The sequence below is a fragment of the Aythya marila genome, assembly GCF_965140915.1.
Source record: "Aythya marila genome assembly, chromosome: 3".
NCBI classification, from domain to species: domain Eukaryota; kingdom Metazoa; phylum Chordata; class Aves; order Anseriformes; family Anatidae; genus Aythya; species Aythya marila.
Window position 1 is genome coordinate 7180925 of NC_139044.1, and position 26608 is coordinate 7207532.

At 38.8% G+C, this 26608-nt stretch overlaps 1 protein-coding gene across 9 annotated transcripts in view; it reads left to right on the top strand.

Moving 5' to 3' along the window:
* Positions 1-15359: 15359 nt before the first annotated feature.
* Positions 15360-26608, top strand: part of CCDC88A (coiled-coil domain containing 88A) — a 76829-nt gene continuing 65580 nt past the window's right edge. For 7 of the 9 annotated variants that reach the window (XM_082757444.1, XM_082757436.1, XM_082757439.1 and 4 more), the window contains exons 1-3: positions 15360-15407; positions 15762-16141; positions 16240-16340. In XM_082757444.1, the coding sequence (XP_082613570.1) occupies positions 16079-16141; positions 16240-16340 (164 nt within the window). In that variant the 5' untranslated portion in view covers positions 15360-15407; positions 15762-16078. Of the gene's footprint in view, positions 15408-15433; positions 15455-15497; positions 15527-15761; positions 16142-16239; positions 16341-26608 lie in introns of those variants that run through there. The other 2 variants (XM_082757438.1, XM_082757437.1) reach the window with 2 other exon arrangements.

A 26608-nucleotide genomic window follows, 5' to 3' on the forward strand; every position in this document is an offset into this window, starting at 1 on the left:
CGGTTTGGTGTATTATTGTAGGTTTGATGTGAATCTCCAGACTGCTCACCTACTGCGTGTCACTTTGGTTTGGATAGCCAGCAGGTCTGTCACAGCTGAGCACCAACTACCCTCCACTTCTTAAAAAAGTTCCAAACAATGGCTGGTCCTTGGGGTGGCTTTGAACCATGTATGAGCTGGTTTAGGGGATCAGCCTAAAACTACTCTCAGCTACAACTCCTGAACTGTATATAAAGTATTCTCAACACCTTGTACTGATTTTATTCTATTGTAGTGAATTAGTAACTAACGTAGCTGTAGTTTGGTCACAGCCTGAACTGTTTGCCTTACTGACAACACAGTGACGTTCAAACTCCTTCAAAGCAGACAGAGGCATGACCCTATTTTTGATTTATTTTTTTTCCTAATTAGAAATCTTGTGCTTTTCATTGTCTCAAGAGAAGATAAATTGATCCAAGTTGTTCTAACTCTATCCCAAATTCAATTATAAAGAATGTATGAATACATTGCCAGCTGTTAGGGCATTCTTATTATTCTAGAATAATAGCAAGGAGAGTTGAGAGAACATGATTGTCACAAGTCCTTAACAATAATAATTTAAAAAATAACAATCTGTAGCCTTAGAAGCCATATATGAATTCTTGGGAAAGATCTTGTTTGGTTTTGAGATTGTGAAATATTCTATACAAGTCCCAGCTCTCTAACATCTTCAACCAAGTGTCACGTAAACTACGCAGAATGACTTCTATTACATACCAATTTCATTCTCTCTTCCTTTCCTAACGTTTCAGAAAAGATGCACTTGAATTTCTTTTCAGAACTTCCCTAAAGAAAAGGCCACTCAATATTAGGATCACTGTAGTGTTGCCTGAGGGTATACAGAGAGTGAAACTTCAGAATAAACATGAAGACTGCCCAACTTTGGAGTTTCGTAGCCTGCATAGTGCAAAGAAGAATTTCAGAGGCAAGGATTAGGGACATGAGTTTGTTTTGAGTAATTTCAGCCTTTGAGTCATTTAATCTTCTCAAGAAGACATTTAGTACTGCACAGACAAAAGTGCTGGTTCTGGGGGCTGCTTGGAACAATTGAAGCAGCTTGCATTTCTGATCTTTATTATTCACATGTTTCGGTTGCCCCCAAGAACTTTGGCTAATCATATTGTATTGTTGATCATAAAATACAGGAAAAACAACAACAGCAAAAAAGACAATGTGTTAGAGACCTTTAAAGAAACTGTCTGTGCTTCATACTTCTGAAACAGAAAAACAGACTGGATATATACGAAAGAAATACTTCAGTGGAGGTACAGACAGAATTGTTTTGAACAGAACATAGTCTGTCCTTTTTCATAGTTTTCAGATACATAGAATTTGTAACAAGTCAGACATTGGAAGAATTACGCAAAGTAGATTACTAAATTACATATGCCAGGAAGCATAACTTTATCACATTTGCTAGTGCCTGTTACCTATCTTCCAGGCGTAGAGGAGATTTCATACTGATGATTAATGCTTTAGCTGTGGAAGCCCACAGTTGTGATCAGCCACTTGGAAGTTCAGGGTGACTTTTCTGGAGATCTGATAAAAGCTCATAAATTACAAACTTGTTGCATCACCACATTAGCTCTCATCACAGTTCAGATGCAATTGGCCTCCTGAAAGCTTGCAGGTTTGATGAGCACTGGCCAGTAAGGTATCTTACGGGGCTCTTCAGTTGCTTAGGACAATAGTTGAAATCACTGTTCCTAATTCTACTTCTCCCACTATTCATGTTAGGCCTTTGGGTCTTTAAGCAGGAAATTGACACTGCTACACTGCTAATTGACTCTGGCGAGGTTTACTTGTGAACCAACATCACCTAATACAAATACTGTCAGGTGAGGAAAAACTATTTGATTCTAGTGTCTTTGGAAAGATTTACCACCACAGATAGCACTGTGAAGAAGAATGGTGTTGTTACAATGTTGTTACCTTGCTTTTGCCCAACTTCCTTTTTATTTTCTGTTAAGGTATTACCTAACAAGGCGTTAGTTATATCTAACTGGTATAAACCAGAGGAATAGAAAGATCCCTGAATACACCAACGCAACTGCCTTCCCAATATGTGTGGGAAGAAGACATAACAAAGGAAAACCAGGAGATGAAGTGGAGCCTTTCACCACTGCATAAGCAGAAAAAATGGTAGTAGCATAAGCAGGGCTGCTTGTATTCTTTCCTGGAGGACAGATTGAATGTTGAATTTCAGCACATGCATGGTTTTCATTAAAATTTGTGTAACTTTTCATAGTTGATTTCTGTGAAAGCCCCATGAGTTATTTATTAAGTAGTTTAAAGTTGTGGACTATGTATTCAGGATATAGGATTTTTTACTTGTGCTTTAATGGTATGACTTGGAAAAAAAAACAGTTTGGAAACTATGGTTTTATGGAATGTTCACTGTCAAGTGATCCTGTGTGTAACTGGGTTATTTTGTGACTGTATCATGGATTGCACCATGGTAGAACTCAAAGCTGGGAGCTATGCTGAGACTACGTAGGACTTATTTTACCCAATGTAGGTCTTATTCATGCTTATTTAGCTTATAAAACTTCTGAAGTACGACAAGTATATAAAACTTCTACTGTACATTAATAAACTAAACACTATTTTCACAAAGGTGTGAACAAGCAGGGTATTTAGATTTTGTAGTAAGCAAAGACAAGAGATTAAGCGGAATGTATGGCACAAAAATTAGTGATTTCTTGCAAATGTAACAGTGCAAAGCAGGCAGTGTGAAGTTCCTGGTATTCACTTTCTGCTCTGTCCTTTTCTTTCTTTCTAGTCATAGTTATACTTACTCAAAGGTACAAGACAAAGCCACCCTGCTTTTCAGCTGAAGAGATCAGAGGTCAGCTACTAACTTGTTTTTAATAGCATGTTGGGAGAAAGGTTGATTGGACAGTCGTCAAGACAAATTGCTATTCCCAACATGAAGAGGCTTTGAGGACTGTGTTAGGACCAGGCTTGCAACTCCTTCCCTCTTGGCAGGGGGGCTCATGATGTTTTCTTAGCCATGTCCCAGTACTGGGGTACTCTTGCACGCAAGGCTACTCAGAGCTCAATATTCATTCTTAAGATGTTAGCAGTGATTTGGCTGTGGTAGATGGCTCTCTGCAAGGTTTTATGGTCTGCTGCTGTTTTGCATATTACTGTTGTGGGTTGGCAAGCAGGGCTTTGAGGCTCATGGGGTGAAGCTAATCCCTGCTTTTGCACTCTTGCAGAAATTCTGGCAAGACTTTAGGCCATGAAGGGAGTTGGATGGAAGAGAAGCATTGGGGGGAGGTTAGAAACTGCATGTGAGACTCTGCTGGGAGTCTTAATACTGGCAATTTGTGTTCAGTGCAATAAAGTGGAAAAAATGCTTGTTTAGGAAAGCTGACAAGAGACCAGAAAGATAAACTTTGCTGCTACAGATCCAGAACTCTTTCATGATACTTTACTTGACTGAATGGGCTTAGCTTCCTATTTTAGAGCAAACAAAGCAACGTTGCATTGTAATGCCAGAGAAAGTAATAGAGCACTTCCTGTACTTAAAATTCAATTCTACATTCCCTGCAGAAATACACATGGTTTTCAGTGAAATAAATACAGTTTAACATGTTTGGTATTAATATTATTGGCTCCTTGCTGTTTGTATGCTTTTTTGTGCCAGAATAATTTTATATGAGAAAAATATGTCTTGAAAGCTTTTGTACAGATGAAATGCAATACTTTTCACTGGGAAAATGCCTCCAGAAGGCCTCATGGGGTGTTTTGTGCTGTATACTAATTTATAACGTGACAGAGTGATTCAAACTGACCTTCACAAAATGTTTAGCTCCTTGCCATATACCCAGTGAATGCTTTCTGTGGTAGGATTTCCATTTGTAAATCCAGGAAATCTAGGAGGCCAAAGGATATCATGGGTGGGAAAGAGAAGTACTTCAAGTAGCAGGCTATGAAGGTGTATCTATATGAAAGGATGGGATGGTGGCTAAGTCACTGAGCAAAAGGTGCTAATTAATCCTGAGGACTGTAGTGATTTTTGCATTTGTGCATGCCAGGCCTCCCATGCATTCACCACTGAATATAACATGAGTGAATAGGTCTAGCACTAAGAAGTCAGGACAGGGAGCTCCAAAAGATAAGGTGATAGGTTGTGACAAGCTGAATGATGGTTTGGTTGGTTAGGAGCAGATTACTTGAGATACACAGAGTAAGACTGATTCGTTGCAGTCACCACTTTTGTGCCCTTATTAGAGGGGGCAAAAAAACTCGTTAGCTCACATCTAACCAAAACACTGATATGATTCTTGAAAACATGTACTAAGTCTGTATCATAAGTCTAACACTAATGGCAGGTGTAATGAGTTATAAGGTAAATGCCAACAAGCCAAGGTCTCAACTGCAGGGCAGGATGTTTGGGTGTGCATAGGAATTGGAAGCTGGTTGATACAAGGGATGAAAGATTAGTTATCAGGGTCTACTTTAGCGCATTGCTTCTCCTGCAGGTTTCAGACGGTCTCTTGCGTAGCAGGCTCTTTGATATCTGAATCTAATGAGTCCCATAAGCACAAAAGACAGTGGGGCTCTAATCATAGCACTAGGTCCCCAAAGCAAACTGGATGGTTTTGTGAGGAGACAAGTTGTGTGGGAAGGCACCTAGAGGACTGCAGAATAACATACTACCTCTAAGGCATCGACATGAAAGTTAGTACCAACTTGCTATGCGATCAAATAACTACTTTCTAACAGAAGCATATGTGCAATATGTTGCCAGTTAGTGCAAACTAAGATTTGCCTCATGTGGATGCAGACCATTTCTGTAAGTAAAAACTGAGCTTAGTACAATTAATTTGTTCCATTCCCCCACGTAGCCAGGCCCTGTAACTGCAACTCCTCTTGATTCTAAAGCTATCAGTCTTTTTACTAAATTTTATACATACGACATTTTCAGAATTCCTCGTGCTTTTACCAAAAGCATATTCCCTTTGTATCTTTTCCAGTATCAGGAAACTTTGGTCGTGGCATGCTGTTTCCTTCTCTTATAATATTCTGGTATGTCATGATACTTCTTGCCTGTTCTTCTGACCTCCTTCTTACCTGCCCAAATCTCTGATTTTGTTTTACATGGTCATCTTTTGAAGCAAATAATTTTAATATTGGTCTTTACTGCAAACCAGCACCATTATTTTTAAGATCCATCGGACTTCTTTCTCATTGTTTTAAAGAGAACATTGCTTTTGCAGAAGCTGGCATTTTAGAGTGTTATTCAGTTCTGAAAATGTTTTAATTTTTTTTTTCCTTTCATCTTAGGTCTTATATTTCACAGCATGGCAAACACTGCAAGTGGAGCAAAAAGACTGCTCTAAATGATTGTTTCCTGAATTCTTCTACTGGTATCTATACATAGTTATTTGGTGACGTAATTATAGCTTGTGTATGTGTACTGATATAAATTTAAATGAGTCTGCTCAGATACTAGCAGAAATTTAGCTACAGTAGTGTAGGCTGTGCAAACACATTAGGGGATCAGATGAATCCAGAATCACTGTAGCTAAGATGCTAATGTTCTAACTGGTCTACTGGTTTCCAGTTTGGACAGAACTTCTTGAGCTGCAGCTGCTTGTGGAGTCTGCAGCCAGATGTATCCCTGGACTGCCATGAGTCTCTCAGTGCTAGCAGGCCCAAGTACAAGGCATATAGGATCTGCAATGGCATTTTATCAAAATTTTGAGATCACACAGGGTTGAGTCTGAGAGCCTCACCAACGTTAATCGTCCTACAAGTATCATCCTCAATATAAAATGTCAGAGTCTGTCCTATAGTTGTCGTATTCAACAATTCTGCTACACATATTTACACACAGGCAACATTACAGACAGGTTTGGGAGCCACAAGTCTTGCTTGCACAGTAGCTTAACAGAAAGTCTGTAGAAATACTGTGAACATGTGCAACTTACAGGGGCATTATTTTTAGAGAAAAGTAATACATTTAGTTTACCTTGCAGTTGAACAGTCAGTCATCTGCTATTTAACTCCCACACACATAAAAGAATCTCCTCAAGGGGGCACTATTGGTTTAAGCACAATATAGAGTAGGTGCAGTTTCGTCTTGTTTTATCTTTGTAGTACACTGACAAAAAAGGCTAAGGAGCTTCCTAGAATGATTTTCAAACCCAGTTAAAATCTTACAGAAGGCAACGGATCTCAGAAGAATTTATTTGGTAATGTAGACAGAGTTTCATGCTTGGTGTCTTCTTCAGCTTCCCAAACCCATGATAATTAAATGAACTGCAATTTATTCCTAGAACTGTACGCTACTTTCTCTTACTACCTCTTGAGGAACAGCTGGATTTTTCCTTTATTGCATTGGTATTAAGCACTGAGTTTGTTATTAGTACATCACAGAGCAGACATATAAATACATTATGCATTATAGCATTAGGCATCAGAAAGCAGGACAAGAAAAAATAGCATCAAAGAAAAAAGGTTACATGAAACCCCAATTTTTACTTTTGTTATTACTGTCTTGCTGCAAGAGGATTTAGTAGATGAAACTGAACTACATCCAGGGCCCTGGAGTGAGAAAATCCTATGAAGAAACAAGCCTTGTATTCATCACAAAAAGGATTAGCAGTTCCTAAATGCCTCACTAATTTCTTAAACACTGTTCATGCTGCTATAAAGGAAACTATAGCACTTGTAATACCTCACTGTTCCTTGCTTCTGCTTGGCTTTATTAAGAAAGACAGAACCAGTGAAAGAACTAACGAGACAGAGCAAAAGATCCGAGCCTAGAGCAGAGCAGTTATGAAGTTGAGTCAATGTGAATCATTTGCAAAGCATATATCCACTCAGTGGAAGGATCCACTCTGAAATGTGTATTTTTTTTATTTTTTATTTTTAAAAAAAAAAAGCCTCACAAGCTGGAGGCATGTCAATCACTTTTTAATGGAAGCTATAGATGAATTGAATAAAGTATCAAGGGTTCAGATGCTGATAATTTCTGAGTCAGAGGTTACTTTTATGCTATTTCCACTATGAGTACTCATGCCTTCTGCAACAGCTTCTGCTATACTTCCAGCTGCTATCTATTCTGTGCTCCACATGCACCACCCTAGGATGAAAGCTTCAGCTCCAGCAGAGATCTCATCAGAGTCAGAAGACCTCTTGATACTTTGAGATAATTATTATTATTAGTGCTGCCACCCCTTTTGGGGGACTGTCAGCCTAAACTATAGTACAAAATTGGCTATCCCCATTTGTTAATTAATTTTGTTTGTAAAATACTCCTCTGAGGGAGAGGGAATAAATGTTACCATTAAGGACTTAAATAGGCTTTCAGATGAAATACCATAACCAGCTGCAGGTCAGCAACAAACCATTCTTTGTTAAGGTGTTTTCCTTTTACAGAGATACAGACTTAACAAGCTGAATAATCTCATCTTTTTAAGGCAGACTGTTAAGGTGGACTACTTATATGATTAAAAATACTCTATAGTTCATAGGAGCAGAAAGGAACAATAAGGAACAGTTCTTTCCAGCTATGCATTATTTTTCATACAAAATGTTCTGAAATGACGTGTGAAAAGGGCCACAATATCCTCCTGCTTATGGTTAACATTTTACACGTTTTTCTCCTGTTACTAATATTTAAAAGTAATAATCTTAAGCAAAAATAAACCCTTTCTGGCCCCCACAAAAACTATAAAATTGGAATCAAGGCCAATATACATATAAATTGGAATCTTACCCAGGTTATTAAAAAATAAAATAAAATCACTTTTATTCCTAATATTATAGGCATTGAAAAATCAGTAGTTTGGTATACTCAAAGGCAATTTCACGAAAACAAACCCACAAACCTGACTTCTCAACATAAGCCTGAAATTACAGGGAGAAATTACTCTCCTGCCAAACCATTCTTTGACCTTTAAGCCACCAGCACACTATGCTATACCCTTTACTCAGATAACATCACACGTTTTGTTAGAGCAGGATGTAAATATCATTAAGAACTTTAGTACTGTAAAATCAATTTAGTTTGGGAAAAAAAAAAAAGCAATTTGTGGGTATATCAAGCATGCAAGAAGAATCTACACAAGGAAGATGAAAAAAATTATATACTGGAAAGGAATATACAGGAAGCAACTGTTGATAATGACAGTGGTTCAGAAAAGCCTAAATAAAATGAGTAAATGGATCACTAGATTTTAGCTCATTAAAATTGTCATTGAAATTATCTGAGTACAAATTTTTAAAAATAGGGTAAATTTGGATTTAAAAAATGGAAAAAAAAATAATAATCAGAATTTGAGAGGGAAATAGCAATGAAGTTTAGATTTTTTTAACATGTGATACGGTCACGTTATTTTTCATCACTTCTGCATAACATCACATTAATATTTAGCATAATGGTAGCTACCACACTGATTGAATAAAATATGAACCTTGGATTTCCTTCTCAAGACTAGTAATAGTTTATAGAAAATAACTTGGGTATTGTTACTATAAGCCATTAGGTCACTCAGTAGACTTATTATAAGAGAAGATGATATGAATGTGCCAATAATTGTGTGCTACTAAAACCAGCCCTAGAATGTACTGTGATTCACTAAACCTACTCTGAATCAACGGTCTAGAATTATGAGGAGCCTTTACAAACCTTTGTGGCATAATATTTTCCAGACATGAACAGGAATAGGTAAGAATTCCAATTTTGTGCTCACCTTCAATTAAACTAAACTCACAATTAAACTGGTATCCCAGTGAATTAAACCATCTGGATGTTCAATGTTCAAACAAAGGGCTCTTGCAGTTAACAGTGGCTTCTGAAAGAAGTGTGAATGAGTAGGCTGTTCCCAGTTTTATGTGGCTTGTGATCCATCCTTGCAAGAAGCTTGATGAGGAATGCTATCTAGTAATTGCAATTACCAATATTTTTTTTATTCACCAGTAGTTATCTTTTCTTGACCTTTTATTTTTTCTATTAATTAGCTCAAATGTTTTAATGTATTTTTAATGTAGTGATGTAAAAGAATAATTTGTGTATTCTTCTTCCACAAGCACGTTGAAAGAATTTCCCAAAGGCAAAATACGACTTAAAAGCTTTCTCTGTATGAAATTCTACTGAAAAAATTAAAAAGCTGTTTTCACAGGTAAATAATTGGACATATACCCAGGGGTAAAATCAGACATGAAAATGGATAGATATTCATAAGAAAGAGCTCAGAACAGATTTGGTCCGAGTATTTTTCTAGTACAGTTATATTCTCAGTGTTGTGTATTTTTCATTCTTATGGGCATAACAAAGTCTGAAAGAAACTGAAATCTCAAGCACAAAGTACTCCATCCAATTCATTATTTACTGACCTTGGGAAGATCCTAAACAGCAGCTTCAGATGGTGAGGAATGCCTCTCTAATGAGACAGGCTAGCATTAAAGGTGACGCAAAGCTCTGTGTGAAATGGAAGCTAATAACCTCTGCTGAGCTGATAAATACGGGTTTCATGGCAGCAATGCCCAATCTAGTGGGGTCAAGTGACATTGAGGCCGTGAAAACGTTGAAAGTAAGGAGGTACCAGTCCAAGGCAAAGGATAGGGAGGCAACTAACTAGTAACATGGTGCTGGGTGAAGAGAAGTAAACAATGCCATAATAAAATGGAATTGGATTTTGATAAGGTAAATGAGTTTTTCACCAGGGGTACAAGACTTCTTCTGCTTTGTGAAGCTGAATGGTGAGTGTGCTCTAAACTGAAGGTAAACACTAGAGATGAAAATCAGATCAACATTTCTGTGCATTAGGGATGTAAGATGGCATAGTGCTGTTGATATATTGTCTTGCTTTCTAGGCACCTATCTGCATATACACAGCTAGCTGTAATTGCTAACGATTATCAGACTGGGCTGCACTTTGCTGCTTTTCAGAGGAGATGCAAAGCATGCCCTGTAATTCATTTTTCTGACCCAGTTCATAAGAAACACTACTCATACTGGCAGGAACTTGTTTGACAGAAGGCATGTCAGCAAGAGCTTTTGCTCTGTCTCACTCCACTGGCCACACCAGAAGTTAGTACCAAAGCTATTGTCCTAGATAACTGGTGTTCTTGCTGTAATGTTTAAGCCTTGCTTAAAAAAAAAAAATAAATTAAAAATTCTATTTTCTGTGTGTAGCAAAAGAAAGTTGAGAGATGATATTAGTAGACCGTAGCTAAGTAGGTGAAAGTCTAAATGTTCACAGATTAATGTTTTATTGGCTAAGTAGGAAAAAGACCTAAATGAATATAATACTAAGGTAAAATGCATTTTTAAGATAATATTTGTTGGACATTCTTAGGTGTCTAAACCTATGGAAATATCTAAGAATAATAATTAAATTTAAAAACCGGAAGGTATTTTGCTGTCTATTTTTGATCAGATCAGATAACTTGCCACAATAACATCCTTCCTGCCAGTCTGACCAATTGAAAATGAACAAAAAATCCTAAGTACCTCTCTATTCAGATGAACAGCAATACTAACTATAGTAGTTTCACCAAATGCTTTGCAGTTTAAGTATCAACATAGTTTTTAGATTAAATTTATACTTAAGAAATAGAATAAGTTGTCTAGGGTACAATTCAGTGAGTTAAAGCAAGAATCAGAATCTGGCTCTCAAATGACATTGCAGTTCTACCCCTGTCAACATATAGCATTAAATTCTCTTCATTTTCAAAAAATTTAATATGTTTAAAAAATATAGTTAAGTACTTAAATCTGGAATTCATTATAACTATAGTCATTGTTTTTAATAAACAATTATTGGCAGTCACTGCTAGTTTTGTGTGAATCTGCTGGATGGTACTTTTAACCATAATTCATCTGAAATATCCAAATGGCTCAGTAATCAGATGTGGATGGGTTACCTAGAGACGCCTGGAAATGGTAAACATCAGCTTTTGCAATTAGTGTTCTGCCTGCTAAGATGTTCTAATGAATTTGCATTGAGGCTGATGCAGAGAACTGTTTGGTATCATGGATATCCATACAAAATATTCCCTTTCTGCCATTTCTATACCTATTGCTTGCTATTTGGTATAATTGGACATAAGCTGTAAAATGTCTGTCTTAAAAATAAATAAATAAATGGGCAATACCCACTCTTCCCAAGTCCCTACTGCTTTTTTGTTTGTTTGTTTCACTCAAAATACTCTTATTAAAATACTCTGAGGTTACTTATGGTACTTACTCGGAAGGTTCCCTCAAAGTTGACAGAAATTTCAGTTACATTGAAGCTGACACACTCATGGGGAAGAAATCTTCAAGATTTGGAATTTCCACTTCATTCTTCATGCCACAGAAGGATTTCCCCTTCTTTCCAGTTCTGTGAAACGAAAAGTAACTTTTAGTCTAGTGTACTTTCTGGGATCTTGGGAAATTCCTAGCCATACTTAGACTTGGACTCTTGGTGGCCTTGCTCTCTCTGGTATTGTCCCATCTATTCCTGTAGCCACGGTTTGATAGGGAAACAGATTTCTCTGGGAGCAAACATACATGTAAGAACAGGTAAGGTTACTGTCCTTCTCATTAGCTTGCAATTTCCAATGACCACAGTCCTGTTAAATCATCCCAGATACAGAAAATTCTAATTTTGACTGCACATTTATAACCCTGCAGTGGGTCCCAATCATCCACGTTTGATTCCTGTTTTGTATTCGTCATGAGGCCCTGCAAAGATGTAGCAACCTGGCAGTGCAGATCAGTAGCCGAAAAAAGCAGCAAGAGCTTTCTCTGTCACCTCTTTCCTTTGCTTCTGTACAAGAGGAAGAGAAAACCACTGTTTCATGCAGCAGCTGAAGATGGGTAATTACGTTTACATTCTTGTCACAGATCGGTCTCTTCCCTTAGTTCAGTGTGGGCAGGGCTAACCACAAATCATTTGACAAACTCTGACGAGGTAAATGGGGCTGTAAACACAATTATGCTTTCATGCTGTCTGCAGACTTGAGGCTTTACTTTGTGTTCCTGTTCTTTTCAATTTGCAAAAACTGGCATAGAAAGTTATGCTTAAAAAAAAAAAAGGTGAGATCATGAAACAATTCTGTAACCTGCAGAACTGGGGTCTAGGCACAAAGACCTTGTTTCTAATAATTTCAGTGTCCTCTGTGTAGAACCTTTGATGTGGTAGCAGAGGAGATGCGATGGAAATGAGACAGAAATACTTTACCTGTACAAGAACAAACACAACACTTCAAGTATAAAGGTAAATCTCTAAATCTCTTCTTTCAAAAGTAGTAGGCCACATGCTATTACATAAAGACAGGTCTGTTTTAGATCATGAAAATGTGAAAAAAACAAGGTTTTTCTCCCTGTGCATTTAGACATTACAAAAAGTATAAAGTTTTACAGTTCCAAAAAAATTACTGAATACATGTTCCTGGAATACTTGAAACAATTACAGCTATTTAATGTTTCTACATTTTATTATTTCAAAGTCAAAGAATCATCCCAACTATCTTTCCAGTTCTATTATAACCAAAATACAGTATTTTACTCTTAAAGGAGAAAATAGAGATGAAATTTCAAAGTCTACCACACTGTATGGAGAACTAAACATATCTCAGTTACACTTGAGAGCTTGTGGTGTGATCTTTATGAGGGGTACAGTGCTGAGAGGATAGGCAAAGATGGGTTCTTATAACTTGAGGTGGCCTGCTGGCTTGCTAATTGAGGAAGCAGTACCAGTCTGTGCATATACCTTGCCAGACTCCTGAGTGAGATCCATCCTGGGGACAGGGGGCATGGTGGGAGGAAGATTTCAGTCAGATTTCATCTCCTGAGACATAAGCAACCATTTGTTCCCAGTCTTCTCTATTTCTGGGTCAGGTAACTGAAGCTGCCAACTTACTCAGCTGGTACTGAACAAGGTTCCTGGATTTACTACTTTAAGTGTAGTCATTGCTTTTAGGAGTCTCACCAGGTAAACAGTACTAAAATAAGGCAGCCAAAAATATAACAAGCTGCACATTATAGTGATGTCACCTAGCCTCCTAAAGTGGAACCATGACTTCTAAATATTGCCTAGATTAATACTGATCAAGACTCAAGACAGGGTAAAGATGGAAGCTGTTCATATTCAACTTGGGCTCAGAAAACTCAAAAGGGAAAAAAAAATAATCTCAATTAAAGCGTGGTCTAAAAAAAAAAAAAAGGCAAACAAACACAGGTTCAACACCAGTTTCCTGTCCTATGACAAATAGTCTCACCCCTCTTAGATGGTTGCATTTTAAATTACCAGCTTGCACCATGGCAGCTGAGCTTCAGCAAATAAGTGAGCTGGTCCAGGAGAGCTGCAATTGGTCAGGCCTGGCTAGGCCAGTAGGTATGATCCATGTCCCTGCTGGTACTCACAGCTAGGTGCATAGGTAATTAAAGGCAACCAAAGAACTGCTAGCTTGTTCAGTTCCCTGTAGCTATTACCATTTAGTAATAGTATAATATAGTAAAATATATTCCTTTTGGCAATTCATTCTGATTGCAGTATACACCTGAAAAAGAGGTAAATAATCTTACATTTGGCTTGACAAAACATAAGCTGCAGAAACTATAAAGCTCCTCCACACACTTTTAGTGCAGTTAGTCTAAAATGAGGAAAAAATGATAAGGATCAGGACTGTTTCTGGGAACCTTTTATGAATTTTTTCTTGTGTTAATTTCAGGTTCTTTATGAGGAAGTGACAATCATCTGAGACAAACCAGCTTACAAAATATTTCATGAAAACATTACACAAAATTTATCCAAATAGTCTGATTGAAGGAATAGTGACCAATAGAAATGCTGAGAATGCACACAAACTGGATTGTGTGGATGCAAGTAAAAAGACCTACAAATGTTTAATCAAATCTTTATCTCAATATGATGCTAACTCAGTATAAAATATTTTTCAGGAATTCATTAACGAGCTGGCATTATTTGCATGTGACTATTACATTGGCTATCAACTTATTCTAGCCAGTCTTTAATTCCTAGCAACTACTTTACACCACAATCATTATTGCCTTTTTAGAGCCACAAGAAACAAACTGATGGGCCAGGGAAGTTCCGTAGTATTGAACGCACAGTTGCATATTATGGACTGTTGCCAGATACAGGGAAACTATCGGTTGGTTATTCAGGCTTTTATAAAAATGCTTTTGTAGCTGTCTTTAAGGGCTAGTAGTTTATTGGCAGTTATTTCACCCATGGATCACCGGATTATTATTCTGCTCCAAAACCACAGATTTTTCCTTGCACTTTTACCTTTGTTTTACAGGAGGACTGTAACATTCACTCCAAAGACCTTGCTTTGGGAAAAAACAAAACAAAACAGCAAATGATTATTATTTAGAATATGTAAATCATTCAACTCCATTATTTTAAAAAATCACCCCTGGAATAGAATTACATACTAATATTTCAAGGTACATATTTTTTTCTACTTTTACTTAAACTTCCTCCTCAGTTTCATCTATGGGGAAAAGGTCACAAAGGGGACTTTCTCTAACCTTGGACAATTAGGACAAATACTACCTCCAGTATTTGGGTTAGAAAACCTAATCTGTGGCTATTACTATGATGTGTTTTTTTCCAAAGACTTCATTTCAGCACCTGACTGCATTGCTTTGTGCTCTTTAGTGTGTGTGTAAAACTAAAGGTATTTGGAAAAATATTACACGGAAGAGAAACTGGATTTAAGAATTTGAGATGCTTTGTCAATAATCTGCATAGCCCACGCCCCAGACACGGCCCCGCGCGTTACTGCAGCCCTCGCGGTTAGAAACGCACAAGTGGCAGGAGCTGGCTGGAGGACAATAGCCCAGCCGAGCGCGTTGCCTGTCATCCTTCGCCTTCCTGCTACCAGGTCGCCCCCCCCTCCCTGCGCTAAGGCCCTCCAGAAAGCGGCATTTTGTGCTAGCGTGGGTGTGTCTGGGCTTCACCTCTGAGAGAAAGCCTCGCCTCGCCTCGCCTCCCCGTGTGGCGGGGCTGCGGAGCGAGCGCCCCAGCCCCCATTTTCCCCCTCAAAGCCCTCTGCGACTCCCCTTTTACTTCCCTTCTATCCCCCAACTCCCCGTTATTTCCCCGCGGCCGCCTTTTTCCCAGAGGAGCCCCGGGGGCTGCTCCCGAGGGCTCCCCCCCTCAGCCGCCTCCAGCCCAGCTGAGGCGGCGCAGCCGTTGGGCCCGCTCGCGCCCCTCCGCAACGGCCGGGAGCGCGCGCCGGGCACGAGCCCCGCTGCAGCGGCGACTCCCCCGCGGCCCCGCCCCGCGCTGAGTAGAGGTGGGGCGGGGGGAAGAGGAAGAGAGCGCGCTGGCGGAAGGATCCGCGGGGTGGCCGGGCGGAGGGATCCGCGGGCTGCAGCCGCCCGGAGGGTAGCGGAGGGGGGGCGGTGCTGCGGCTCGGGGCCGGCTGAGGCGAGGTGGCCGTTAGCGGGGGGCGCTGCCGGGGGAAGGGCGAGGCGGCGGGTGCCTGTCCCGCCGCCGGCCCCGCGGTGCGATTTGGTGGAGGAGGGAAGGGGTCGGAGAAGGGGAGGGGTCGGGGAAGGGATGGGGTTAGAGAGGGGAGGGGGTCGGGGAAGGGAAGGGGGGCAGGGGGCGGCTCAGCAGGGCGGGGGGCTCGGGGGGCGCGCACAGCCCCGCTGCAGCCTCGCTGTGAGGAGCTGTTTGCCGCTCTGGCTGATTTTTTCCTTCCTTCCTTCCTTCCCCCTTTTTTTTTGTCTGATGCAGAATCCCGGTAGCCAGGCAGCCTCCCTCCTTTCTTCCCTGCCTGCCTCCCGCCTCCCCGGCACGCAGAGGGGAGAGGCACGGATAGCGGGGCTGAGATCCGCGTAGATGGGCGGCCGAACCCGTTGTTTCTTCAGAAGAGGAAGATAAACCCCAGCTGCCAGAGCATCGACTTTCTTGCTGGTGTTGCGTCGCTTTGTGAAAATGGGGCTCGCCGACTCCAGCTAAATCCTCCCAGCGCCTTAAGAGTTGCCACAGCGAAGGACTTCTCGTTTTCTGCGGCAGAGGAGCTACGTTGATGTTAGCCTCTCTTCTGTAAAATGGAGAACGAAATATTCACACCCCTCTTGGAGCAGTTCATGTCTAGCCCTCTTGTCACCTGGGTAAGCGTTCATCTTTCTCTCGCACGTTATTCGTTTATTCGCTGATCGTTTGAGAATAAGGTGGAGTTGGTGTCATGGTGATGGTGGTTGTATTTTAGGTTAAGACGTTTGGACCGTTAGCTGGAAGAAACGGGACCAACCTGGAGGAATATGTGGCGCTAGTGGATGGCGTGTTCCTGAATGAAGTCATGCTGCAAATGTAAGTGTGTGCAACTTGGGCATTGGGCTTAGTTTTTGCTGTTGTCTCGTTTCTCGTGTGTGTTTTGCTTTCTTATGAAAGCTGCTTCTTTCTTCAGAAATGATGTTAGTAAATAACTTCTTTCTTTTATACTTTACGTAGTCATGTGGTCAGTTACAAGAATACTTTAGAGCACAGCAAACATTCATCTGCTCACAGCACAGTTTAATGTCAGAGTGATGTATTTCCAGGATGTAAAGTGCAATACAGGCTGAATCATGATATCTAGAACTTACTGGAAAATTGGATCCTTTTAAATTGTTTCTCAGATTTCCTCTGAGAAGCATAAAGGTTCATTCTACAGCAAGTCATGATCATAAGATTTTAATAAATCTGTTTGGCTAATAAAATTCTAATGTATATCTTAGTTTGTGACATACAACTTCCATGCAATGAATAATGTTGTTTACTAAGCAAATGGATTGTCCTTTAACTCTTTCTGCTTTACAGTTCAAAATTTGAGTAGGTAGCAGTTGCGCAGTAAAGCTGAAACTTTGAGAGTGTAGAATGTTTTCTTACTGTGAACCACAGAAGAAACACCTTACATAGTTTTTTAAGTTGTCAGTTGAACACTGCTAAAGAAAATCCGTATAAGTATGGTGGTATAAAATCACCCAGATCAGGAAGTGCATAGTTTGCTATTTAGAAGACACAGAGATCAAAAAATTCCAGTCAGAGAAACGTTGGAATACACAACCATGTGTTCTGATTATAGTTGTTGGTTTTTTTTTTTTGTTTGTTTGGTTTTTGGTTAATCATAGTAGTGGGTGATATTCCAGTCAAAACTATAATGCTAGACTGTAATGCTTTTGTGAAGTGTATGGTGATATCATTATAGAAATACTACTAGTGGAAAAAAAATCTTTTTTTTTTTTTTTTTTTTAATATTTTAGTTTTTACACAGAAATACATCTTTTGCTTGCATAGGTATGAAAAAATGCAGGCTTATGGGTGACTAGATAGATACAACTGTGCATGAGCAGCTTGTGGTGACAGCTGTTCATCAAAACACTGCTCATTGATGGGCATCCTTTTACTCCAGTTACAGTTTTTACTCATATTAAGTACTTTAAAAGCTTTTGCTGGTGGTATTCAAATTGCATAACTAATCTGTGCAAAAAAAAAAATCAACTCAACCACATATAATTTTGAATTCTCATTCTTTTGAAAGCAGTGTTTTCTTTGTCACCTACTTCTGTGCAGCTAAAATTCCAAGTACTGACTTCTATGATATCTGAAAACATGGTGGTGGAATCAAACTTTCAGAAAAAAAAATTACTGGAACTGGATTGTATTTCCAGCACATTATAATTAAGAATTGTAAGTGATGCATTCACTGAAGCATTCTATTTTTATGCTACAAGTTACTTTTTCTTGGATTATATATAAATTAAATAGATTGTAAATTATGACCGTGCATTGAGCTTGCAGAGCTTCTGTTCAGTAAAGATGTATGAGAGCTGAAAGCTGAAGGCAAATTTAGTACTGGGATAAGGTGATTTTGAGGAATATAATCTTGAAATTAAGCTTTCTCAGCAATTTTTTACCATGTTAAGAATGTATAATCTGGTTCATATATATGTGGTATTATATGTATGTAAAATGGAAAGCTGTAGAGCAGAAACATTCCCACACTTGAGGCACTCTGCATTGAATTTGGTTTTGTGCATCTTTGACAACACACTCTGATGACTGTAGTTTACTTGGGAGGAGTTGTGTGTCTTTGTTTCTGGTTGTTGTTGTTTACATAGGGGAAATGTAAATCTAAAGTAGTTCTGTAATCAGAACCATTACAAACTGCCTTAAATTAGGGATGCGTGTAAAAGGACTGTCAAACAAACAAAATGCATTTTATAAACATGCAACTATACTGGAAGGTGCATTTTTAAATGCATTGTTGGAGGGCGTTGAAATGTGTTATGACTGATTTCTACGTAGAACTGAAGCTTCTAGAACTGCATTTGTATTTTAGGGGGGTTGTTTGTTTTGGTTTGGTTTGCCAGGATTGAAAGAGGAAAAAGTGTGTCATGTTTTGCAGACACTCTGGTGAAGTCACAATGGAAACCTGTGTTAACTTCCAGTCCCATTCACTTTGAAGAGCCACATGTTAAAAATGTATCTTCATTTGTAAAAACTTTTGAAAGATTCATCTTCAACTAATCATTAATATTGCAAATTTTCAGTATTTTCCATTTTATTAGTATTTCTCTTTTTTTCTTTCAGTCTTAACCAACATATGTTGAGGAAATGTGGCAGAAAACGTATCATGTGACTTCAAAAGCAAAATATTTCTTTTTTTTTTTTTTTTTAAAGGTTTCAATGACTTACTTCACATTAGAACAAGAGATCTGTAGTTAGGAGCTATGGCACACATAGACATTCTAGAGGAATAAAGTGTTGCTCTTGCAGAAGTCACCGGGAGTGTCATGTGTAGAAATAAATATGTGGAAGTTACTTTTTATGAGTGTTGTGTTGTATGGTGCTTATTATTTCCGTTACTTTTGAGAAACATGAGGATGCTAATGTTTTGATGTGAGGATAACTGTTAGTGAGCATCTGTCAGGAAGAACTTGTGTTGCTGTTGTAGGTTGGTTCCTATGCTTGGAAAGCCATTGCAGCGTTGGATGCTTTAAAGGGAGTTAAAAGCATGAGCAAGTGGAGGCTGTTAGGAGTGTTGTGGTCCCGCTGTCCTTATACTTCAATACATATTTTATTTCTGCCAAATATTGGAAAAAGCAAAAGTGTCATAGAACTGTGAGTGTTAATATTGGATTAGGTATGTTTTTTAAAATTATACAATCAAAACAGTGATTTCATTACTTAGAGATTTTTTTTGTTCTGTTTAAAAAGAGTTAATCATGCCTTCCATCAGCTACAAGTGACAGTTTGTTAGTATGGCATTTATTTTCCTTGTGCTTGTCTAGACCAAATGTGTTTTCAACAATTGTAAGGGTTCAGACCAAGGAAATAGATGCCAGTGCTGGAGTGGTTGCAGGGTAGTGGTACTGGGATAGGTGATTCTTTAAATCAGGATTAACTTTATTAGTACATAATACATCAGAAAGGGGAAAACTAACTTAGCACATTCCCTGTATGTCTTTTGTTGTTGACTTATTGGATGTTTTAGTATACATGAAAATTGCAGATTCCTTTTGGTTTCTGATTTGGTCTGAAGAGCTCTTCCTTTACTGGAGATGCTAAAGGGCATGTGCTTTTCTTTGTTTGTTTTCTGTTTTTCTTTTTTTTTTCTTTTTGTTTTTTTTTTCTTTTTTTTTAAATTAAGGGTAGTTCCAATCTTTGAGTATTAGCTCCTAACTCTAGAGAATGTCTCTCATTTCCTGTTCAAATTTAAGTCCAGTTCTTCAGAAGTGTTCAGTTACTGACTGATCCTAGCAGAAGGTAGGTATCTGATACATGGATAGAAACCCATTTGTCTTTCTAAATCTGAGCCTTCATTCTCGTATTCTTTGATACAGAAAGGAGTTAGGCTTTTGGGGAAGAAATCAGGAGCCAGATCACTGTAATGGGGTTCTGATACAGCAGAGAAATGGAGGAGCACACTGAGACTGCTTTATGCCTTTACTATACTTCAAAATGCTATATCAAAATGCTTCTAATATTACAAAATACCCAGGTACTTGAATAATGTTTATTGTGTATGCTACTAAAACCGCTATAGTTCCCCAGATTAGTCACCTGTTGCATGTCTGGGTGCAATCGCAGTAAAGTAATACTTAGTTGTCCTGGAGATGCTTTTCCAGAATCTGACTAACAAGATCTTATTTTTTTGGTCTTAATACTATTCTCTTTATATATATGCTCCTCTGATCCAGGAAGACAAAGCTGTTCTTAAAAAAAAAAAATATATATATATATCTAATTTTCTGAGTATTCTTTGTTTTCATTTCTGATAGGGCTTGTTCTCGGATAGTTAACTGAGTTACAGAATCACAGAATTTTCTAGGTTGGAAGAGACCTCAAGGTCATCGAGTCCAACCTCCAACCTAACGCTAACAGCCCTCCACTAAACCATATCCCTAAGCTCTACATCTAAGCATCTTTTGAAGACTTCCAGGGATGGTGACTCCACCACTTCCCTGGGCAGCCTGTTCCAGTGCCTCACAACCCTTTCAGTGAAGAAGTTCTTCCTAAAAAGAGTTCTAACAGGATTATGTGAGAAATGCATGAGTTCCATAAAAGTCTTGTACAAACTGTGGTTCCCAAACTGACAAGGGTCTTACCAGTTCCTTTGAATAAAAGTGCCCAGCTGCAAGTAATTAGAGGATTGGGACTTCTATTACATTTAGCACCACAATTAATATTTGGTTATGTAATGAAGACTTGGAAGTGTGCTTGAGTTTCAATGGTTTTATTTTACTTTGTGTTGGTGGAAATGAATGTTTCAAAGCAACTATTGGACAAATACCATGTGCAAAATGGGTAATGTGTAGAACCAAACTGGATTTGAGTTGATTTGATTCACTGCCTAGAGACCTGTCTGCTTTCTTCTCCATGTTCCATTCATAGCTGTCTCAATTGACTATATATTCATTGATGCTACCTATACTAGTCATTGCATCAAAAAATGTTGAAAACTACATCAAAGGATGAAGTGTTTTATTTTTCTCCTGTCTTCCTCCATTTTACTGTTCAGACCCCGTTTTTCAGTGACTGGATCCCCTTGCAGGCTTTCCACACCCATCGAATTTTCCAGGTGGACCGACTGAGTTTTCTTCCACTGCTCTGGTGGTGTGTGCCTTGAATGTGTAGACTGCTTCATTGACTCTTTTTCTGAGCTCTCAGTCTTTAGTTGTGCTTTTTTTTTTTTTTTTTTCCAAACAGTTGAGCTTGCCAGCCCATAGCTCTGGCTTGCCTATATCTTTTGCTGAGAACTGGCCTCCATCTCTAGTGCTTCAGCCAGCTGCCTGGCTCTGTGAAAGAGTGCAGGAACGTGCACTTCAAGCCAATTAACTCTTTCTTGTGAAGACCAAAGAGGAAGAAGCAGCTTCAGCAGGCTCTGGCTGGGCAGGGAGGTGGAAAACATTTTAGGGAAAATTAAATTGGTGAGTTTGGCAGCAAAAATGCAAGCATACGATATTTTAGAAAAATGTTAAATACTAACAAGTCTGTACCGTTCTTGCTTTCTTCAAGTGAATGGGTTTGATTCACGTTTTGAGATTTGCTCTGTCAGGCTTCCACAGATGCAGATAGATGTCACTGGCATTTGTGAGAGCTTTTGCTCTTAACAGTGGCTCTTGGTAGGCTTAGAGGTAGGGCCCAAAATATGTCGTAAGGAAATCAGAATCTATAACACTTGGGGCTTTTGTAGAGAAGCAAATTGTTCAGTAAATGCTTTGATAGAATGTGCACCATGGTTAAGATTGTTGGAATTGAAGTCTTTAGATTACTGAAAAATTGAAGGTTTTTATAGTGTCATGATGGTTAATTTTAGACTTAAATACCTGCCAGCAGTGAGCTTTGAATTGTGTGAATGAAGTGAACGTGGGCTGATACCTGGGCTTCTGTGGTGCCTGGGCTTTTGATAGGTAAAGGGGAGAAAAAGTATGGATTGGATGTGGAATCCTTTAAGTGTTTAACCTTTGATAATGTCTCTGTTTTACAGGTTCTTAATTTGTTTGTATCCTTTTCCACACTTCAGGTCCACTTTCCTTCATCCTGTCTCCTCCAATTTTTGTGCAGTGGTTTGCTCTTGTTATTTGCAGTATTTTGAAGCTTAGGAAGCAATTGGTCTAATCTTTGTCTGCATGTATGTGTCTGCTTCTCTGCTCTCTTCCTCATGGGTTGTCTTCAGTGCTGTTCTTTGATTATGGCTCCTTATTTCTTTTTGTGTTGGACTTCTTACCCCATTCTTAGCCTCGCCAGTAGCTGAGGCTGGGGGATAAAAGCTGAGTCTGTCTATGTGTTTTGTAAATAGCATTCTCACTTGAAACATCTAGGATCAGAATAACTTGTTTCAGCATTGAAAACGTTCTGGCAGTAAAACAGCTTATATTCACCGTGGCTTTCCAGTTGTACTTTGAGAGTACTTCTCATTTCACTCACGTTCTGCATGTTGTTTCAAAGCACTGTACAAAAATTATGTTACTAAGTTAGTAAGAGCTTTCTGGGTGTATATTTTATCTCATTTATTGCCGGAAAGGTAAGTAAGAGTATGCTGACACACTGTCTCCTTCCGTAACATAGTTCAGTTAAAGCTGTTTTGTGAAGGCTTCAGAGCAGAGATGCCAAGCGAGCTAACGGAGAGGGTGCAGGCACGGAGCGCAGTGTGGCACTGCTGGGTAGAACTGTCCTTGCACGAGGTGGAGTTGGCTTTAGCTCGAAGTCACAGGATCGTGCAGTGAATTGTCTTTGTGCCAGAGGAAGGCATCTTCATGTCAGCACTGGCAGCAGTGGTTCAGTGGTTCTGGGTTGTTGGCCAGGTGGCTCATGGAGGCATTGTTCACCTGTAGCAGCAGCCACCACTGAGCTGTGTGAACTTCCTGCTTCCAGCTGTGGCTGCCTGAAGTATTTCTGGTTGCTGGGCTGACTTTGCTTTTTATCTCTTCTTTGCTGCCACTGTTGTTGCTCCCTGTGTTGTAAGGAAAGGCAATACACAGCTTGTTTTGCTCGAGTGTTTGTACCAGAAAGTTCAGTTTGCCCAGGTTGCCACGACACATTGAACTGCCCTACGGTGTTGCTGCATTTGATGGTAGTATAGCAGCAATAAATCCCAAAGTTTTAGGTTAGCTAGAAATGTCTTACCTGGGCTGATCAGCTGCCGTCTTTCCCTGGCAAGGCTGCGTTGCTTTTGGTTCCATGGCTTGTTTGGGATCTGTGCACCGCAAGCCCTTGAGGAGCAGCTCTGTGCTCCAATCTTTCTTCTGAAAACTAATCTAGCTAACTGACAAATTGGTTGCTAAATCAAGCACATCCTAATCCTATGCTAAATTTGAGAAGCTTACTTCTAGACTTCCCTCATTTGTTTCTTCTGTTAGGGAGAGTGTTTTTTTTGTTTGTTTTTTTTTTTTTAGCTTTGTGTTCTTTCATATATTCCTCTTATTTTTTGTTTCCTGCTCTTTTTTTCCTAAACTAAGTACAAGTTTTTTGCCTGCTGTGTCTTACTGTACCACTTTTCCCTATGTAGTAATTATTTGGGGATCAAGACATTTTTTCAGAACGCTGCTTTGTTAGAGCACATGACTTCAGTGGTCAGAGATTATTCGGTAATAGCTATGTGGAAGCCTCTGTTTGTTTGTTTTAAAGAGTTCTATATTTATACCTTAAGATGCTGCAAAGAGGCATGGCCTGAATTTGCATGCTGCTTAGGCGGTTGTTACTAAGCAGTGTTTACAAAATGCTCCCCCTTTGTTTCATTGGAGTAATTGGTGTTAAGGCGTTGAATTGAAAGCAAGGCTACTGCTTGACCTAAACTCCATTAGTCTGCTTTCCCATTGGCTCTGAAGAAAAAGCAAAAGTTTTCTGATGTATTTCTGGATTGGGAAATAGCAAGGGATGAACCCATAAGTAGCTTGTATTGTTTCTTGCTCTTCACTGAATCTCTGAATCTGTGTTGTGCATTTGGATATGCTCAGAAATGTGCTTCTTTTTCTATAGTACTGGGGGACAGAATCCACTTAGGTTTCTTACAGAATCTTATCGTATTTTAAGCTGCAGGGAGAAATTTGCTCTAGTTTTTGTTTGTGCGGTATCTTTGTTTTTCTTAAGTGAACCCTTGAGCAAAAAAATGTCTGGTGTAATTTCCTGGTAGCTTGGGAAGATACTTACTGTATATATAGAGTATTGTGTGTGCCAGATAAAAAAAAAAATAATAATAAAAAAAAATACACATGCTAGCTGATATGTGATAAAAATGTAGACAAATGTTATGCTTAGTGCTGATTCGCTTCTTAGCAAGGATATTAATATGCTAAGATGAAAAGAATGCACCTCTTTTACAGGCCCTTATATGTATGCTGAGCTTGTAGATTTGGGTGGTGAACAGGGGTAAGGTCCTTGGTGTACCGCTCTATTTTTATCTAAATTGGTAGGGGGGTTGTACATTTATTGATGTGCACTGAAAATTTGGAGCACGTTTCAGTTAGTCAGCTGAAGCAGTGAGATTGCTGACATGGACAAAATCTTTACAGCAAATGTAACTTACTTATTTGGAAATGCCCTTACATCCAAGAGCCTTGTGTACAAATTCATCTTGGAATATTCTGTACAAAGGGCTCAGGTGTGTCAGTTGGCAGCCTGAATGTCACTGTGGGAAAAGGTGAAGATCTTGTATTGCTTGGAAATAGTCTTCCATTTTTTTTTTTTTTTTTTGAGAGGAAAATAGGACAAAACAAATTTCCTATGTTCCAATTTCTTTGGCAGAATGTGGAGCTGCACTTTGTTCTTTTTTACTTAATTCTGTATAATCTAGATGCATACATTGGATTAAATGTTTACCCTACTAAAACCAACTAAAGTTTTGCAGAAGATCTGGGCCAAGATTCTACTTCAGGATAGGTATGTTTGGATGTTTATCCAAAACAGAGTTGTTTATGCCAACTAAAGGTCTACATTCTTCACATATGTATATTTAATTGTTAATACTTTACTTATGAAAGGTTTATTGTACTTTGTCATAATAAAGGGAATTCTAGAGCCAAGTCATATTGTTATAAGTGAAAATATTTAACTGAATTTTGTGTGGCACTATCTTTACAATTTACAAACTTTTTAGTCACTAAGACTGCAGTATTCAGGTAGCTTTGGTGTCAGCTCACTAGGCTGATTTCACATCAGCATTTCTTGCGTTTGTTAAATACTCACGGTGCTGAGATGTTAGCCTGTGGTCAGACTATTTTGAGGTACTGAATAATTGTTTTTGATAATTTATAGCTTCAGCAAAATTCAAAGTAAAATGAGCATTTTTCTAAGTCTTCCAAAGGAGAAATTAATGTTGATAATGATGTTGTTATCAAATAAAGCAAGGTATATACTACTGTGGTGTTGGAAGCTGGTTAGGGTAGAAGAGGAAAGCTACTATATACAAATTTGATACACATAAATCTCTTAAGAGGTTTTTTTTAGCTTCAGATAAAGAAGACTAGGATATGTGTGTATTGCTTATGAATCCCACATAAGTTATTTTCTCTTACAGTAATATTTTAAATTGTAGAAAGTCTATTAGGTCCACAAAGATCATTTGCTACAAGCATTGTTTTTTGCTTTTCTTTCCAAGGTAGGTTGTAAAAATATTTTCTCACTTTAATGTCCTCTGACGGTTGGTATCAAGTCATGCTGCATCTTGTGATCCAGATCTGTGAGCGCATGCTTATGCACAGCTAATCTTGATGCTGTCATCGGGTTATTGTGGGTGTGAACATTGTGATTAAACTCTCAACGTAACTGACCATTAGAACATTGCCAAAGTCAAGTAGTTTGGTTACGCTGTTCATTCGTATCAGATCAAACAGATCTTAAAGTTTGAACTCATTTGAGAGGAAGTAAAAATTGTTGACCTGTAGAGGGCAAAAAATACACAGTTCTCAAAAGCAGAAAGCAAGACTTGACTCTTCATTATCCTCAGATATTTGTTTCACAGGCGTGTCCATCTCCATCCTTGCTGCTTCTTAGAGGTCTGTCTGCTCTTGCTGCCTGTGCTGCCTTTTTGGGTTAGTTTAGTTTGGAAAGTAGTTCGGTGCAAGTACTAGAGCAGTCTAGTAAAACTGTAGTCACAGTGGGTTTTGTAAGATGAAGCTAGGGAGAAGTTGTATGGTTTACTACCTTTTCAAACAATATTTGCTTATGTTCCTGTTCAGAATCCCAGGTGTTTGATAAAGGATTTAGCTCAGTATTTGTCAATGTTTCATAAGCAGTAGCTTTTAGCTGTGGCTTGCGCGTGTGTGAAGGCCAGTGAAATGACTTCTAAAGATCACGGAAAAGAAAAACTTTAGTCATTGTGGTATAAGCTGCTCTAGAGGATTTGAAAGCTCTTGTATTTCAGAAAAAGTGTCTGCAAATGTAGGTGGAAACGTGAGTGTTACTCTGTTTGCATAGGAACATATTTTTAATTTTAGGTAGCCTTTTTTTTTTTCGTACATTTCTCCCAGATTTATTTGTTTCTTGTAGACTGGTGGGCTGTCAGCAATGGGAAGGTAAATGGTGAGTTGTTGGCAAACTGCTTTGGCAGGAATTTAGAGAGAGAGACAGACCTGTGGATTTTCTGTTTCTTTCTT